The 18,481-nt window shown below is 45.0% G+C and overlaps 1 protein-coding gene across 2 annotated transcripts in view; it reads right to left on the bottom strand.

Moving 5' to 3' along the window:
* Positions 1 to 18,481, bottom strand: part of MACF1 (microtubule actin crosslinking factor 1) — a 338,451-nt gene that overhangs the window by 13,384 nt on the left and 306,586 nt on the right. The window contains exons 81-95 of one of the 2 annotated variants that reach the window (XM_044914485.1): positions 17,133 to 17,288; positions 16,822 to 17,028; positions 16,569 to 16,688; positions 15,759 to 15,928; positions 14,158 to 14,317; positions 13,156 to 13,350; positions 12,679 to 12,807; positions 11,625 to 11,768; positions 10,959 to 11,147; positions 8,452 to 8,572; positions 7,411 to 7,574; positions 5,893 to 6,055; positions 4,257 to 4,411; positions 3,339 to 3,413; positions 2,174 to 2,191 (exon numbers count right to left, since the gene is read on the bottom strand). In XM_044914485.1, coding sequence (XP_044770420.1) covers positions 2,174 to 2,191; positions 3,339 to 3,413; positions 4,257 to 4,411; positions 5,893 to 6,055; positions 7,411 to 7,574; positions 8,452 to 8,572; positions 10,959 to 11,147; positions 11,625 to 11,768; positions 12,679 to 12,807; positions 13,156 to 13,350; positions 14,158 to 14,317; positions 15,759 to 15,928; positions 16,569 to 16,688; positions 16,822 to 17,028; positions 17,133 to 17,288 — 2,166 coding nt within the window. The remainder of the gene's footprint in view (positions 1 to 2,173; positions 2,192 to 3,338; positions 3,414 to 4,256; positions 4,412 to 5,892; positions 6,056 to 7,410; positions 7,575 to 8,451; positions 8,573 to 10,958; positions 11,148 to 11,624; positions 11,769 to 12,678; positions 12,808 to 13,155; positions 13,351 to 14,157; positions 14,318 to 15,758; positions 15,929 to 16,568; positions 16,689 to 16,821; positions 17,029 to 17,132; positions 17,289 to 18,481) is intronic. The other variant, XM_044914486.1, reaches the window with a different exon arrangement.

Here is an 18,481-nt window from a genome sequence, read left to right as displayed (position 1 = left end):
TAAGGTAAGAGGCAACAAAAGGGAATCACTGCGGAGACCCCAAAACAAAAATCAAACATCTGTTGGAGAAACAGCATTCCTAAAACTATTTAATTCAAGGAGACTGTTGGGGTAGGGGGTGGAGCGAAGGGACTGATTAGTTAATTACGATTTCTCAGCTTACAAAGGAGAACCGTAACTTTGAAACAAGGCACAAAAACTGAAAATGCCAGAAAAGATGTTTGACAGGGACACATAACCACCTCCCTCAAAACTCATGTATTTGTGGTAATTCTCTGTATTCCTCCGTACTGGGTCAAGTGTGCTGTGTATAGAGGCAGCAAGGTGACCGGAAAAAACACCACCCCCTCCCCAGCCCTTCACTTTGAAAATGAAAAGAGTCTTAACATCTCTCATCTCCCGCAGCTCTTAGGACTTTATACAGAGTGACCACAGCAACAGCATGGTGTAGTATGACAAGCACTGAAGTGGGTGCCCAGAGATGTGAGGGGATAAACGTCCTGTCCCGGGAAGGAAGCTGCCCCTTTGGCCCCTGAGGGTGCCTCCCTCAGAAGCTGGCCCAATAGAGAAAATAGGAAGGCCCTGTGGGAGAGGTTGAGAATTCTGCCACGCCCAAGAGCAGGGACGGCCCGAGTCACTCAAGTCACTCGGGGTTCTCTGTGGATCGGTGAAGAGAGGGAGGAAATCAGGGCCTCTATGTCCTCCACAGTGAATCAGGAAGGGACTCCAAGAAGTACTTTACCCTAATGTCACTGTGTCCTGTAGTTTGTGTGTCTGTCAGCTCTTAGAATTACTCCACTTAACTCATTCCTTTTTTCCCCTTAACTTCTTACTAAAGCCCCCTCTGGAGATTCTAACTTGTTTCTGCTGAGCTGTAGGGAAAAGGAGGCTTGATCCAAGCCAGCAGCTGAAGCGGCTGGGGGTGTCGAGGCCAGAGTGAGAGCAGAAGGGGCTACCGCAGCCCTAAAACTGGGGACCCGTGCGAACCTGGCAGAACTGGGCTGTCAGTGAGAATGTTTCAGGGTAATTTCAGTTTCCTTAACTGGAAAATCCCTCACGGTGACCCGGGTTCCCACAGCGGCTCTGACACCAGCTGTGTGACTGTCAGCATGGGTGCCTTCAGGTCTCAGGTGCCTCGGGCACAAAACGAGCCCCGTGACTCTGTTCCAACATTGGAACTAACTCGTCCGACCCTCTGCCAGTCAGCGGAGCATCGGACAGGACATCAGTGCCACTTCAGAGGACGCCTGGGCCCCACATGCAGGTATTAGGAAACAGGCACAGCTTTGAGGCATGCCTCGGCACTGTGCTGCAATATTTTAAACCCTCTTTGTCCTGGTCTTTCGTTTCTATCCTCTGTTCTTCCCACTGGCGCAGAATGTTACTGTAGTGAATGATTATGGCAGTGCCTGGGACTTAACACTGATTGAGGGCCTCAAATCAACTGTTAGTGTTTCTGATTTCACATCACAAGACAGACTTTACCCATGCAACTTCCTTCCATTTGAAGACACAGGACCCCAGAGCCCTCAAAAAGATCTATAAGGTTAGAATTACCAAGTGGAGTCAAAAGCATTCAATCTTTTCTTGCAAGTCTAATTTGATCCCTTAGATTCTGGCTAGCTGGACATAATCAGCAAATTTCAGGCTATGACCAAATCGTGACTGTTACACTGCGGTTCTCAGGCAACTTATAATTACAGAATACTATAAATAAATACTATAAATATAAGTAAATAAGGTATCTGAACAGACTGAGTACTTAAGTACCCGAAGACTTTTTGATTTCATGTACGCTATGAAATTTGTGTTATCTGTCAAAAGACAGAACTGTGCTGTCTGCTATTCTGATTTCCTATTCTAAAAGGAAGTGGGATGGATTGATACTGTAGCTTCAAACTCCCCTGAACCAGCCCAGCATAATACGGTCTTTAGCCAATCTAATTTTGGATGGAAAATTTCATCTCCTTAAAAAAAAAACAAAACGTATCTCGCTGCTGCTGCTAAGACAGCTTTATAATATTAGCTTTGTTAGCAGTTTCTCCACTTGGTAATACAACCAGATGTGACCCAGGCATGCTTCAGATCATGTCCTCTCCCCACAGCAAAGAACAGGCAGCATGGGCTACACAGACCATTTCCACCGAGGAGGATGTTGCAAGGCACACTGTACCTGATTGCCGAGGAAGAACTACAGACAAAAGAGTAAAGGATGGAGGAAATGGAAGGAAAAAAAGAGAACATTTTGTCAAATTAACACTAAGGAATGAAAATCATGCAATCACGTTACCAGTCTTCAAGCATATTCTCCGAGAGCTCCTGCCACGGGGGCATGGTTTTACAAATTATAGTAAGACCTAACTTTTCCACTCTACTAATTGCTCTTGTTAATGCATTTCTCTCACAATTAAAAAACAAAAAACAAGAAAATAAAAAGCAACAAAAACAAGCACAAGATTGCTTATGGTTTTATTTACTAAATGCCCTGGGCTGGATCCAAAGCAGAGTCACCCAACACTCCCCAGTTAAGAGCAGCCCAGGGCGATTTTGGTATACTTTAAAGACATTTTGATGTACTAATGGAACCTAGATTTTCCTGTTTCTAACTCATGCAAATAACTGCAAAATCTGAACCCTCTTTACCAATCCTAGGTTTTCTTTAGGACTTTAGAGAATCTGGCTAAGCTGCTAAATGTATTTTAGAAGTGCTGTTTCAGATCCCTTCTATCCCCTAACCCTGGTCCTAAAAGCATCTAAAACACAGCATAATTCATGGTCAAATTATGTCCACGGCACAGCTTTCCAGGGAAGACTACTGAGCCTGGTGTCCCCTTAGTGCATCTAGGCTCTATTTGTAACCCAGCTCAGAGCAGACAGAGTATCCCTTGGGACCCTGACAGAGTTCCTCCAGACCTCTCTGAGCCTGGGAGCCACTCAGGCTCACAATGACCAGCACTTCGGGGTGATGGGTTAGTCTTCAGATAACCAGCACAGCTGGCACCGTCTCCCTAAAGACTTCAGTCAGCCAAAAAGAGGACTTTGAAATGTCTCCTACACTGGAACTCAAGTACAAGCTACTGTTAGCTAAATACAGCACTATTTTTCAGGTGGAATTATGTAGGGCACTAAGCTTAGCCCAACAGGACACCTGACATTTGGAATCTACAGACATGAGGGCCAGAGAGAGACCGCATCTTTAGTCCCCCTGGCTCTGGTCCTCCCAGCATGGGCAGTGGGAAGGTGGGATCATGTGGTCTGTTGTGTGTCAGGCTGCTTTCACCTCTAGGGGCCACATGGGAGGAACCACCACCACAAAGGATTGGTTTTCTCTTCCTTACCCGATATTTATTCTCTCCAATCTGCTCCACCTGAAACCTTTTTGCACATTTGCACTGAGCCACTTGTCTTGTGACCTATTGGTTGTAAACAACAAAAAAAGAAAAGCGTGAAGGTTAAAACAAGACTTCCTCTTCAGAGAAACAAATATTTTTACATGCAAGCAGAACACTATTCATTATGTCTCTTTGAGGTATTTTAGGCTTTTGATACATGCATTTATCCTTTACTCCAAATTAATACATGTTACACATTTGCTTCCAAGTTCCTTCAGAGAAATGTGCTAATATGCATCAAAATCATATCAAATAAAGTGAATTAGAACTGACCTGAATTTCCACTGAGGAGCCTCTGAGTCCCAGAAGTCAGTCCTGGTGTATTCTGGGCCATACCCACGACCTGCCCCACTAATCTCTCCCTTTTCAGGATCAATAGATCCTAGGATTTCCGTGTGTTACTAATGAATTTGCTATTTTCAAGGTAATGGGTGCGATTTCCAATGTGAAAAAGTCCTTAACTAGGCAGAAAGCTTGGTGGGTATACACACCATCTTAAACATTACTTCACATTTTACTCCTTAAATGCTTCCTTTGAAGACCAGTCCCCCTGGATCCTGATGTGGGATGCCCAGGACTGAGAGAGCAGTCTGTTCTAAGCAACATGGTACCTATGAACCAGGATGTGTGTGTAAGTTTGTGAACTTTGGAGGAATGACAGAGATGTGACTCTTTTGAGTGAGAAATCATCTAGACTGAAAGAGAGAGCTCAATAGCCAGAGATCCTCTGGGGCATCATCCTCCAAATGGGGATCCCCAAACAGAACTCCAGATAATGATCTTATAAGTCACGGGGCTGACACGGCCATTGCGCCCAACCACTGTGGTCAAAAGTGTGCTCAAAATAACAGTAATTTCCGGTACCTCATCTTCAATTTTATCTGCGTCAGTTGTTGGGCGATAAGCGTCCTTGTTGGGATGGAGAGCAGCCACGAATTCATAGTAATCAATGTAGCCATCTCCATCTCGGTCAAAAATGTCAGCGACGGCAGTCATCTCCAACTTGGTGGTAGGGAACTCTGGAGAAAAGTAATCATATTTGGAACATTAACTCAGAGGGCTTACTTGGGTTGCTGGAGGGCATGTAAATACTGCTTGAAAGAAGAAATATTTATGTTTTGCTTTTTTCCTGAAAAGCAATACACGTTCATTTAGAAGATATTAACGTTATAAAGAAAATTTTTTTTAGAAAGGTCACCTAGAGATACAGTACCCAAAGACTACTCACTGTTAAGTTTTTTGGTGTTTTTGCTTATAGACTCCCTCATCCCCCATGCGATTAAAAAAACTAAACAGTATTTCAGATATACCAAAAGACATAATATTACAACTACCCATAGACCTACCATCCCAACCAACATAAGAATTTAGTTATCTACTCTTAACTACTGTTAGATACTTCGATGATTTCAGGATAGTGACAATTTGGAACAGGATGAAGTTTCTTCTATGTTTAGGTAACTGCCTTAGGTTCTCAACAAATTGCTTCCCAAAGGAAGTGTGAATATTTACAGTAGCCAGGGTGATTTATTAAAATGTAAATCAGATCTCTTAGGTGAAAACCTCTGGTGGTCTCCCACTGTCCCACTGCCTCTAGAGTAAGAGGTCAGATCTGCTCCCTTTCCCAGGGCCTACCAGGCCATGCATGAACTGGCTGCTGCTGCTCCTTCCAACTTCATCTCTTACCACTCCCCTAGATCATGACACCCCACCCATGTTAATCTTTCTATCCCTAGAACATGCCAAGTTCGTGCCCACCTCAGTGCTTTGTATCTGCTGTTCCCTTTGCCTCTAACTCTTTCCTCAAATATCCCCTCTGCAGACAGGCCTGCCCTGGTCAGCCGGGTAAAGTAGCACAGCTGTGAGATGCTTTGTGATCCTGGCAAGTCACTTAACTACTTTTTTTTTTTTTAAAGATTTTATTTATTTGCGAGAGAGAGAACTAGAAACAGAGAGCATGAGAGGGAGGAGGGTCAGAGGGAGAAGCAGACTCCCTGCTGAGCAGGGAGCCCAATGTGGGACTCGATCCCCGGACTCCAGGATCATGACCTGAGCCGAAGGCAGTCGCTTAACCAACTGAGCCACCCAGGCGCCCACTTAACTACTTTATGCCTCAATTATTTTTCCTGCTAAAAATGAGATGATCTATTTTGTAAGCTGTTATACAGATGTCAGAAACTGGTATTACGAAAAACGTATTTTCTCAAACATTTTACTTAGAACCTTATCATTCACAAAGCTGGCTCCTTAACCTATACCTAAAACGGGTTTTACTTGCCACAATGTGTCAAACAAGACCTGTTTTGTTTTGTTTTAATTCCAAGCAAAATGAGATTCTTCTTTCCATCAAAATGATAGACCAATTTTAGTAATAAGCAGTTACATTACTTAAGACTATAGCTTTAACTTCAAAAAGACTATTTAGCCGGAATATCACCTGCTTCCACCAAGTGCAAGGAATCCAGGTGTGACCCATGTTTGAAACTATGAGTGAACTCACTGGATGCTAGAATGCCATCAATAAACTCCTGCCGTGTTATCTTCCCATCCTGGTCCTTGTCAATTCGCCGGAAGAAATCCATCACCCGAGATTTTTTGTGATTCATCCAACGCATATACTTTTTCCTCCAGACATCAAAGTCAAAGTTGGCAAATTCCTTCAACTAGACAGAAATCGTAGGTGTCAACAAGACTTACTATTTTGATCCTCAAACCTGCCCAGAGCATACCCGGACTTTCAGACATTCAGTAAAGCCATGCAGGCCTTCTGGAGGGGCATCAACAATGACTTCCATGTGTTGCCTCTTTGGTGAAGGCACAATCTGGGTCCTTCACTGAAAGCCATGTACATGAGCTGTGGTATAATGACGCAGTGCGAGAAACAGTAACTGAACGACCACCATGGAAAATATGAAGCACGGAGAACAAGAATGGGTGGAGCCAGCCTTGCTTTCCCTTTGCACTTTTTCAAAGGATCACCTTCTTAGATGTAAGGGAATGGATTCTATCCCAGAAGAGAAGTCCTTCGCACTCCTCACTTACGTGATTTTGATAAGAACTATGATCACACGGAGGCCCATGTCAGAAGGCTCATGTTTCCCATCATTTTCTGAGATGAGATCAATTGAGTTCTGGCTGGAAGCATTAAGAATCCAACCCTGCACGCAAGCATGTTTCTTTGGAATGGCACCAGAGGGGGCAAACTGCCCGTCTGACTTCCATGTGAAATATTTGGCTTTGGCAGACAACAGCAGGCCTGTGCGGCGGGCAAGGCGATGTTGAGCTGCTTGACTATGTCAATGAGACAGACTCAGAATGGCTGAGGCAGCGCAGCAGTTTTCCCCCTGGCCTTTCAAACTCCAAAGTTGGAAGGAATAGAGAAAAAAAGAAAAAGCCAAAACCCAAATATGCTTAAAACTCAACTGACCTACAGAAATAACAACAAAAGACACAGAACACTCACTTCCGGGCATAGCTGCTTTGATACGCACAAATAAAAAAAAATATAAAAGGTATTAGAGGTTTGTTTTAGAAACTAGGAAGTGTAGCACTACATTTTTTAGGTTGGTTAATGACACTTCAAAATAGATTTGCTTTTCGTAATTAGTGGAGACTAGTGGAATAACAAGGTCACACAAGTTACCCTTATTTCATAATCGCGTAGCTTCTATCTTTACACAGAGGGCCCAATAATGGTCGTGACTGTGATGAGCTATGCACTCGGAGGTAACTCTGTGAAGTCATGCTCCTGATTCTTGACCACAGCCGGGTGCTGAGGAGGGTCGGGTCGCAGGCCGGACCCCAGATGGACTGACTGGCTGCCTGCCTGCTTTCCCCAGTGAGGTGCTATGGCCCCCACCCTGTTGTGACCCCCGTGTGGCTTTCCGCCCGGGGGCCTGCAGGACAGAGCCCTGGCTCACACTGGTCTGTTTCCACTTCTACAGAAGCTGGTCATAAGAGGGCCTCAGAAGGTAAGAAGTCGCCTCCCTCCAGGGAAGGCTGCTTGGCAGGGCCTCACCTCCTCCAGTCGATCCAAGGCGTCGTTGAGCTTCCGCTGCCGCTCCAGCGCTAGGAGCCACACCTGCTGCCAGCGGGCGGACAGCTGGTTGACCCGTGGGTTTTTTGCTTCGGACTGCGAGAGGACTGGCATGGGAGGAGGTGTGGGCTGACTCAAGGACTTCCCTAAAAAGAAAAACAACCACGAGATTAGAAAAGCTGGTTTTGTCAGTTCACAAGGAGAAAGTGCCAGATGTGTTAACTCAGGACACCTTTCAAATGGTATCCAGTCAGTAAATGTGAGAAGCAGCCTGGGACCTGGCAATATTTCGGTATTAAGCATACTCATTTCAAAATTACTGCTCCTCCTCCCAGCCAACAGGTATTTGTCTCATATCTTCCATTTATTCTGTCCTTTGCGAACTGAGGAAATGTCAGCTCAACCAAAAAAGCAATGGCCTGGGCGCCTGGGTGGCTCAGTTGGTTGGGCGACTGCCTTCGGCTCAGGTCATGATCCTGGAGTCCTAGGATCGAGTCCCACATCGGGCTCCCTGCTCAGCAGGGAGTCTGCTTCTCCCTCTGACCCTCCCCACTCTCATGTGCTCTCTCTCATTCTCTCTCTCTCAAATAAATAAATAAAATCTTAAAAAAAAAAAAAAAAAAGCAATGGCTCTATAGGAGCTGATTTACCTGGTAACTAAGTCAGTGCAAACCAACGTAAACAGTTAGCGCTGATGGCCACAACAATGGAACGGCCCCTGCAAGAACAATCTGCTTGACCACTTCAAAATTCTATGCCAGTCCAAGAAAATGGAATATAGTTACTATGTGGTGGTGTAAGAAAAGCGAGTTTCAAAAAAATATTTTTGTTTTGTTTTGTTTTAAAGTAGGCTCCACAGCCAATATGGGGCTTGAATTTACCACCCTGAGATCAAGAGTTGCATGCTCTACTGACTGAGCCAGCCAGGAGTCCCAAAAAGAAGTTTTTTGACAGGGATTTGGAAAGTGCTCATCTTCAAACAGCCAGAATGAAACACCCTAACACAGGAGGCTAGAAACATACTGCTGCCACTGCGGGATTTCTCGATGAAAGGCGTGTGAGCAGGCTCTATGTTTTTCCTTTTGTAGGTCTTCGTGACCCGGTCCACGTCAGGCTGTTTGCGAGTCATCTCCTCCATAAACGTCTGTCAAACACAAACAACAGGGATCAGAGTTCAGCGTTTTCTTGGACTAAGATAGAATCCAGCACCTTCTTACTCACAAAGCCCAAGCTCATGATGGAACAGATGCCTTTGTACACTATCTCATTCCTTTCAGGAAACACGGCTGAGCAAGGCACTTCATCAGATGCTGGAAACCTAAAGGGATCAGACATGGCTTCTGATTCCAAGGAGCTCACAGCTGAGTGAGGAAAATCAGGAAGTCAGTGCAATGAATGCCACCCAGGATGGCAAAAACAGACCGAGGATGAGCACCCCACAGGCCGAGGCGCCAAGGAGAGCTGCCTAGAGATGGGCTTGAATGTAGTAGTGAGGGATGAAGAACTGGCCAAAGACTGGGTGGAAGGCAGTCCCAGCAGAAGGCACAGTGCAGAGAGATCCAGGGAGCCTGACAGTGTAGTGAGCCAGGGCCCTTCAGATCACTGGCTGAACCCAAGATGCAATCAGAAGAACGGCAGGAGGGAGTGCTGGAGAGGTAGGCAGGAGAAAGATCCATTAAGGCCTTATGTTTGGCTAAGGGACTGGGATTTTATTTGGAGAGCAATGGAGGGCAACTGAGTGATTTTTGATTCAGAGAAGAGACCTGATGAGAGCCTTACAGCTATGGTTCCTACTTCAGTATAGAAGACAGGTCATGGTGGGGGATGAGTTAGGACACCACTGCAGTAACTGAGGCAAAACATGGTGAGGGCCTGAGCCAGGGCAGGAAAGACAGAACCAAGGGGTATTCTGGAAGTAGGACAGCTAGAGCCCGGTGGCTGGCCAGATGTGGGGGGTGTAGGAAAGGCAGGCATCCCAGACACATCACAGAAGGTGGGTGGATGAGGAGGCAGGCTTGGAAGGGAGGGCGGGGTGCTGCCTCTGGCTTATACATCTAGACTTCTGGAGATAATGGTACCGGAGATGAAGGAACAGATGTGAAAGGTTTGGATTATAGGCGGTGGCTGAAGCTGCTGGACTAGATAAGACCTCAGCAGTGTGAGAAGAGGTTCAAGAATGGAACTTAAGCAAACACAACACTAACAAGTAGAGAAAGGAAAAGGAATCAGCTGAGAAGACTGAGAAGGAATAGTCAAGAGAGATGGGAGAAAAACAAGATGGAAGGACAGAAGTCAAAAGAGGTTTTCAGAAGGAAGAGGCAACTCTGTCACATGTCAAATAAGACAAAGACTGGAAGCACCAGTTGGATTTGGCCAGTGGGACGTGACTGGGATAGTATTAGTGGTCTGATGGGGATGGGAGCCAGACCCAAGGGCCTGGGGAGTGAGTGGGAAACAAGGAGAAAAGCCAGGGGACCAGAAGCTTGTTTGAAAAAGGAGGGAGGGAACAATGAGGGTAACTCCAAGGGAACACAGGGTTGAGAGAACATGTCTAGAAGGTTTGGAGGAAAGAGCAAATAGAATGGGAGAGCTTAAAGACACAAGGAAAAGAGGGGATCACAGAAGGGAGAGGGTGGCCTTGAGTAAGAAGATAATCTCTCAGTCAGGAGAGAAGGTGTCAATGTAGGCACCTTGATAGGAAGTACAGGGGGTTCTCAAAGGTGAGGCTAATTATTTACATACGCTAAAAAGACTGTATGTCCACAATATAACTAAACAAGAGCCACGCTTGCATTCAGAATAAACATTCATGGTCAAAAACCATCTTTGCCTCCCAAGGATATATTATGAAGATAGCTCAACTGAGCTTTCCTTCATTCAGTTTAGTTTGATGTGCTGTTCTTGCCCATCTCTGGGTTCAGGCAAGAGATCTTTCTGCACCCAGGTGTAAAACCTTGGCAGACTTCCGAGATGGCCCATAGGATTCCCACTCCTGGGGTACATGCCCTGTATCAGTCCCTCCCCTTGAGGGAGGGTCACACCTGTGGAAAGAATGGGAGAATCGCTTCCTTGATTACACTTTACCATATAAGATCCATCTGAGCAGGTTGGAGAGCCTCTCCTGCTGGTGCTGAAGACCTACACTGCCTCACTGTGAGCGCGCTGGGCAGTTGAGACCTGAGGGCAGCCTCTGGGAGCCAACAGTGACTCCTGGCTGACAGCCAGCAAGAAAATGGAGACCCGGGTCCCACAATCACAAGGAGTCCGATTCTGCCAGCAACTGGAGTGAGCCTGGGCGAGAGCTGTAGAGCTGGCTGACACCTTGATTCGGCCCAGTAAGACCCTGAGAGGAGGACCCAGAGGACTTGTGTCCAGACACCTGCCCCATGGAAACTGCGAGATAATAAGCATGTGTTGTCTGAAGCTGCTAAGTCTGTGCGAATATGATAAGCAGCCACTTAAAACCAAATAGACAGGGCTCCATGAGCCATGCAGGGAACACCTGCGGCCGCCAGACCTGGCTACGATACCTGATGCTCAGCAATAAGGGCTTTCACTCGGTCAATGTTCTGAGGGATCGGCTCCTGGTCCCGCTGAATGAGGGTGGTCTCGGCCCACTGGATCCACGCCAGAAGTTCTTCCAAAAGCTCAGCATTAGCCACCAGTTCTGACAAGGCTGTTTCAAGACGCTGCTGGTGCTGCTTTGCCCAGGTCAGGACCTGGGGAGAGAGAAACCATCGCCTCTCTCAGTCGAGCACATCCTTTGTTTCCAAAGTCCATTTTGTCATCTGATCCTAACAATGACCTTCAGGAGGAAGACCACTCAAACACTCAAGAGGCCTCACCCTTACTCCAGGGACAGAGCTGGAATAAGCAATCAGCACTCATGGAAACAAATCTAGTACACATGTCCTATTATACACAGGATTTCTCAGGAAGGAGGGAAAAATACAAAACCGAGTCCACTGGAATTTATCAGTGAACACATCACTACACCAGCACTATTATTCCAAATTGCTGCTCATTACCGAGAAAACAGTCATTACTAAAATGCTAACTTAACTCTTATTGAGACACCCAGAGTGAGTGAAAAATTCCTTATCTGGGAGGTGGGTGGAGAAAACTCAGTAGCGTTTTTTTCCTATAAACCCACTATATGGGGCACATGTCGTCTTCCTCTAAAACCAGGAACTCACCTCCTCAAAGCGAGCCCGGATGATGGTGATCCAGTGCTTGATGGTAGTGATGCAATCGGGGTGGCAGACAGCCAGGATGGCCTCTCCCATTGCTACTGCTGTGCTAACATCCGCTCGCTTTTCTTCCACTTTCTTCATGAACTCCTAAACAAAAAAGATTTGAAAACCAAAACTAAAGAAATCGACTCTAGCAGCACTGTTAGCTTACACTGTGAGAGGGGGAAAGATTTCAGTGTAGTTTTTCCCTCCGTGTGTGTTCACACAGGCCCCTACAAGCCTGCATCCCTGTGTCTCTGGTACTTTCTTTCCAGTTCTAACAGATGTGAGGAGGTGAAGGGTTTACACAAGAATGACTGCCTCTGCTACAGGTAACAAAGACGAGGAGGGACACAGACGGGCGCCCCCTTTCCCAGGCTGGGCGTGACCCTCGTCCTATTCTGAGTTTCTCTTTTTTTAAAAAAATCCTGTTTTAATTCGCTTCTGTGTGTATAAACAAACAGTACTGTCTTGGACAAATAACAGCTATAAAACACTATAATATTTTAAAAATACCAGCAACAGAATACCAAATGCCAAAACCAAGATTAAAATCTCCTAGTGGGTAATACAAAAATTAAAAAAGGAAATATTTCCCATCTTATTAGGACAGATTGTGGCCCCAGATACCGCATTGTATTCTGAAGCTTGGTAAGAGGCTCAGGGCCCGAAGCTGATTAACATAAGGAAAGCCAAACCAAGCCCTGTGCACATGAGAAGTCTAGAGAAGGTGGAATAGTCCACAGTTTTCTTCATATGATACCATGCTGTTTCACTTGTTTACAACCAACATGCATTACACTTTTGTAAAAACAAATGAATGATCTTCAAGGTGTCACAAAACCCACTAGTGATTTGCCTCTCATTCCTGCTATAAACCAATAAGCTGGGCCCATTCCGATTCCAGTGCTTTGCACATGAGGTCCACAATTCCCAAGCAAAAGCTGCCTTCCTTGAGTGGCGGGCAGCCCTCACCCTTGTGGGTGGCATGGGTCACTGCACGCTGGGGCTGGATTACCTTATGGGTGTCAATGAGAGCCTGTAAGGCCTCTGTGTCATCCGGAAGTGCTCCCCGAAAGCGAAGCGTCTGCTCTGCTTCAGAAAGCCACTCCAACAGCATGTGGACTGTGTCTCGAAACTCTTCCGCCTGAAATAACCAAGCACAACAGACTGAACCTCTCTGCAGCCAAGGTCCTGAACACTGGGGTACGCCAGGAAAAGGGCTGGCCCTGAACTCATTAGTGCATCGTAGGCGCTGATGGCCCTATCAAGGCCCCCCACAAAGGTCATCTTTCATTTGCAGATCTTGGAAAAGCAACTGAACTCCTTTTTTTCCTCTAATACAAATGAATGTTAAAATCTTGTAGAACGTTCAGAATATCAATGTTTCACTTTATGTTCATTTTGAGACTGGCTGGAACTGATTCTGATAAAGAAATGAGAATGAATCTGCTCAGATCCTCCCCCTTGGGTTGTCCCCACTAAAGTCTCTGACCTGTTTTAAGGCCTGCTCAAGTCGGCTTTGTTTGGAGACAGAGAGTTTGCACACAGTGTCCCAGCGAGTGCTCAGTTCCTGGAGCTGTCCTTTCACCCATGTGGTGTCATCACGACTGTTCTCAATCAGCTCTCGGCCTGACCGCTTCAGTACCTGAACAGTTCCTGTTCGCTTTCCCAGTTCCTTCTGGAAAACCTAGAAAAGAAAAACAGAGGAATCAGTTTGCTGAGAAATGTTTTGAACCCAAGAAGCAAAACCACAGAGGAAAGGAATCGCTTAGTTCCATTCTCCTCAGTAGGTTCCAGTTGTGCATCTTTTACGCAGAGCGAGACAGGACAATGTGTAAGAAAACCACCCAGAAGAGGTGGCTCTAAAGATGAGCGGCGTGGCCCTGGATAAGCTGCTTAGCTGGAGTCCCAGTTTCCTAACTTGTAACATAGGAATGATGTTATAGCAAAATTTCCAGAATTGTGGGAGTTAAGTAAGAACACATTTGCCACGTGCACAGTAAGAGTTTGATGTAATTTCAAGTAAAGCTGAATGCTTTGTGCTAAAACAAGAGGACATTATGGAGGTTAACATGACAGGTGTAGGTTACACATAAACATTGCTGTGCATGGTGTTGGGCTTGCTTGGGTCAAAAGCAGCTAAAAAAAGAACTCATTTTCATTTTAGGAGTCAGTGGAAATGGAGATCTTGAGGGGTTCTCAGTTTAAATTCATTGTGTGACTCAACTGAAAGATACAAACAGGAAGGGGGGGCAAACCCCAAGATGGTATTTACACATTGCCAAATCTGAATCAAAGCAATCTGGGTAAATTCACTGTGACTGATGCAGAATCCCAGCAATACACACAGAGTGAGGCAAGGTCTCTCCGATGAACAGAGACACAGGCTCGTGTAGACTTCCCTTCTCGGCTGGATGGCAGCATGCGCAGGAGGCCTGCAGAGGCCGAGGACCCAATGGCTCTGCCTCCCTGCGGCACCCCTCCCGCCCCTCACCTTGTGGGCGTCCATGAGGTTCATGACGAGGTCGAGGTCCCCGTGCACGGGCTGGTCCTCGGCCAGCTGCGGCTCCACCTTGTACAGCCAGTCGACCAAGGCCTGCAAAGCATCCATGAATTGGCCGGAAAACAGCAGGGCCTCCTCCAACTTGTGCTGCCTGAGAAAAGCACACAAACCTCACTGTTTTTAGAGATCCCTTTTCTTTGGCTGGCTTAGTCCTGACTGCTGAATGGAATACTGCTTGAACTCTAGAGAGAGGGGGCCCTCCGTGCTGGGCTGGTTTGAAATAGAGTAAAAAGTGACTAAGAGATATGCCTAGACATTTTTAATCAAACTACTCTCTAGAATGGAGTAAGTGTAGTGTAGGAGGTGGGTACAGATGCCCTCCTGGCACCTAAAGAATCCAACGGTTATACACATGGATACACCCTAATCACCTAAGGTCTGTGTTAATCATTTTATACCACTTAGGTAGAGGATGATGGTTTTGGTCATGGTCTGTAGTCAGGAGTTCAACTACCAGCTCTACACCAGTTGTGTGACCCTGGGCTGTCTCATCACCTGTTTGAACCTCAGTCACCTCATCTAAAAAATGGAAGTACAAATAATACAAAGATACCGTATTACTTAGCATAGCACAGTGGGTACAAGTGGATAAAAGTACAACTTATGGAACCAAATCCAACAGCTTCAAATCCCAGCTCTGCTGCTTAGTAGCTGAGTGACCTTTGGCGGGAGTTAAGAAACCTCTTTATGATCATTTTTCTCATCTGTAAAATGGGAATAACAGTACCCCCCCTCAGTGGTTGTTAGGAGGATTACATGATTAGTAGCCTCTGTTTGGCACGTGCTCAGTAGTAATCACCCAGTAAAGGTCAGGCATTATGATGGTTAAATGAGGTGATATGCGCAGAGATTTTGCTCGCTGTCTGACACAGTGAGCGAGCTCACTGAGAAGCTGTTAGTATCACAAACTGGTCACTGACAAATATTTGGAGTTACTAATCTTCTGTTGCTGTTGGCTTGAGTTTATAGGCCTCTCTCTCTACTACAGTAAGATTCAAGCTTAAAATGAGAATTTTCGGGCGCCTGGGTGGCTCAGTTGGTTAAGTGACTGCCTTCGGCTCAGGTCATGATCCTGGAGTCCCGGGATCGAGTCCCGCATCGGGCTCCCTGCTCGGCAGGGAGTCTGCTTCTCCCTCTGACCCTCCTCCCTCTCATGCTCTCTGTCTCTCATTCTCTCTGTCTCAAATAAATAAATAAAATCTTTAAAAAAAAAAAATGAGAATTTTAACATTTTTTTATTATTGTTACATTAATCACCATACATTACACATCATTAGTATTTGATGTAGTGTTCCATGATTCATTGTGTGCGTATAACACCCAGTGCTCCATGCAGAACGTGCCCTCTTTAGAGAATTTTAATATTTTACTCAACTTATTTTATAACTCTCATTGAATGAACTAGAAATATCAAGATGCTATAAAACCTATTATTGATGCATTAGCTTTATGGCCATTTTATGGAATCCGGTAACAGTCTTTGTTAGTTTTGGGATAATACACACACCCATGAAGCAAATAATCATACTCACCTCTCCACAGACTTGCCACAAACAGTATCCCATTTGTCTCTGACTTCTCCCAGTAAATTGTCAAGTTTCTGAGTGTCATCAGGAAGCAAAGTCTTTTCTTTCAAGGCTCTGCCGGTTCGAATTGTGGTATCATACACAGGCTGTTTGCCGCCAAGAGTTTTCTGAAATTCCTGTTTCCAAAAAGGAAAGAAAAAAACAATGCTAAAAGTCAGATGACGTCTTGATTTGGAATAAAGAAAAATTTTCAGTATTCGGGTTGGTAATCAGAATATGAATGTCCTTACCTCTTGAACTAACAATAGCTTATCCTTAAGAAATTTATCAATTTTTGTTTATACCATATACAGCATGACAATTTCTTTTTTTTTTTTTTTTTTAAGATTTTATTTATTTATTTGACAGAGAGAGACACAGCGAGAGAGGGAACACAAGCAGGGGGAGTGGGAGAGGGAGAAGCAGGCTCCCTGCAGAGCAGGGAGCCCGATGCGGGACTCGATCCCGGGACCTGGGATCATGACCTGAGCTGAAGGCAGTCGCTTAACCAACTGAGCCACCCAGGCGCCCGAGCATGACAATTTCTAAAAGCCTATAGTTTTAACTGGTTACTCCCGCAATCACTTTGTTTGAGCTGTTATTTAAATGACCATAACTCTTATGGTTAGACACAGTCTAGACATAAAATGGAATGCCGGTTTCATCACCTTGACTTTCCAACATTAACTGATTTTCTTTTAACTAGCTCTGACCTCCATTTTTAGCAATCTTCAGTGACTACCAAGCTCAGGACCTAAGAACCACGAACTGCTTTACCTTATGCTTAGAGAGCTGGAGTTTAATTTTGTCTGGGTCATTGGATATCTCCAGCTCCGAGTCCAGGTGACTCTCTGCATCTTCTAGCCAGTCGATCAGCTTTTTCCAAGCTTCATGGAACTACAATTATATAAAAAATAACTTATAAAAGGAATGACCATGCAAACTATACTTTTATGAAAATCATTCCAGAGACTCCACACATGTAGCCCAAGGTTGTTCAATAAATTGGTATCTTTCTTTCATAACTCACTTGTTTTGCCCGCTTCCTGGCATCATCCAGTGATCGCCCTCTTTCAATAGACCGCTGGACAACCTTCTCCCATCGAGACTGGACACTAACCAGCAAATTCTTGATCAGAACAACGTCCTGTTTTTGGCTAAGGAACTTTAACTGATTCCCAGTTTGATCCAGCTCAATGATCTGGTCTCGATGAGCATTGACCTCATTAGCGAACACCTGAGGGGAAAATATTGCTCTTTTTAAACTGAAGATAAGAGAGAGGAGCTTCTCTTCCAACTAGTCCTCTCAAAAGGAGGGGAATATCATAACGTCATAGTTACCTTGTGCTCCTCTATCTGGGAAAGGACAGTGTTTAAAATCAGGCTGGGAGGAGAGGCGATGTTGAGATTCTGCTCTGCTAGAGTGAGCCAGTTGATAAACTCTTGCAGGGAATTCTGGAATTCTGTTGCCAGGTTGAGGGCCTCTTCCAGCTTTGACTGAATTTTAATTAAAACACACACACAAAAAGAAAAAGTGCCAAATTCAGGAATTGTAGCTTCAAGGACAAAGGCATGAATTGTACACCAAATGAAATGCCCTCTAAAAAGGAAGCCTCATTTAATCAACCTCCAAACATGCCTTGTTTACAAAAAAGGGGGCAATTTAATGTTAGTGTCTGAAACCAAAACAACCATGTATGAAAAGGAAAGAGCACAATTTGCAGTTATGTTGCTTTTTCTTCCATTCCCCACTTCCTGGGACATTAAAAAACAGGGATGAAACTATTCAGTAAATGTACCCAGTGAACAGATCCTTCAGTGGTGACAGCTTCAGGGTCCAGTTCCTCCCCGCTTGTGCACATGCTTTCTCTCTTAAATAAATAAGACTTTTTTTTTTTTTTAAGGTTTTATTTATTTGACAGAGAGAGCACAAGCAGGGAGAGTGGCAGGCAGAGAAAGAGGGAGAAGCAGGCTCCCCGCAGAGCAAGGGAAGCCCGACGTGAGACTCGATCCCAGGACCCCGGGACCACGACCCAAGCTGAAGGCAGTTGCCTAAACAACTGAGCCACCCAGGCGCCCAATAAATAAGATCTTTAAAAAAAAAAAAAAAAAAAAAAAAAAGAGTCGCACGCTCCACTGACAAAGCAAGCCAGGCGCCCCTGAAGCTCATTTTTAATTTTTAAGCTACAGAAGAAAAGGTAATAAAAGCCGTAATATTCTAAGCAAAAATCTGACAATACTAGATATAAATTTTTAGAAACTTTGATCTAAATCAGAATGGCAAAAACAATGGCTCATTCGGGGCACGTGCCACTGCCCAAGAATATACCCCAATTCCAGAGTCTATAAGCTCTAGTCTCAGAGATAAGCTCTACCCACACACCTAGGGGATGGCCTCTGTCTCTGGTCCATCTACCAGACAGGCATAGTGGAATAATGACTTTTGTAACCTAGGGAAACACTATAATGAATGTTACAAAAACATAAGGGCCCAATCTAAACCAATCAAGAGGAAAAAGAAACTATATCCCTCAAATTTATCATAGGAATGCTTGGAAATTAATATACTGCAAGTTCCTAGATGACAGGAAATCTTTCCACATCATTTTATCTGTATCTTCTTTAATATAGCACCACACACATTTAATAAATGATTTTAGTGATACTGAAATGTAATGTCCTGCAAAATC

The sequence above is a fragment of the Neomonachus schauinslandi genome, chromosome 4, assembly GCF_002201575.2.
Source record: "Neomonachus schauinslandi chromosome 4, ASM220157v2, whole genome shotgun sequence".
NCBI classification, from domain to species: Eukaryota; Metazoa; Chordata; class Mammalia; order Carnivora; family Phocidae; genus Neomonachus; species Neomonachus schauinslandi.
Note: the sequence above shows the minus strand (reverse complement) of the source record. Positions and strands in the feature narration are given on the sequence as shown.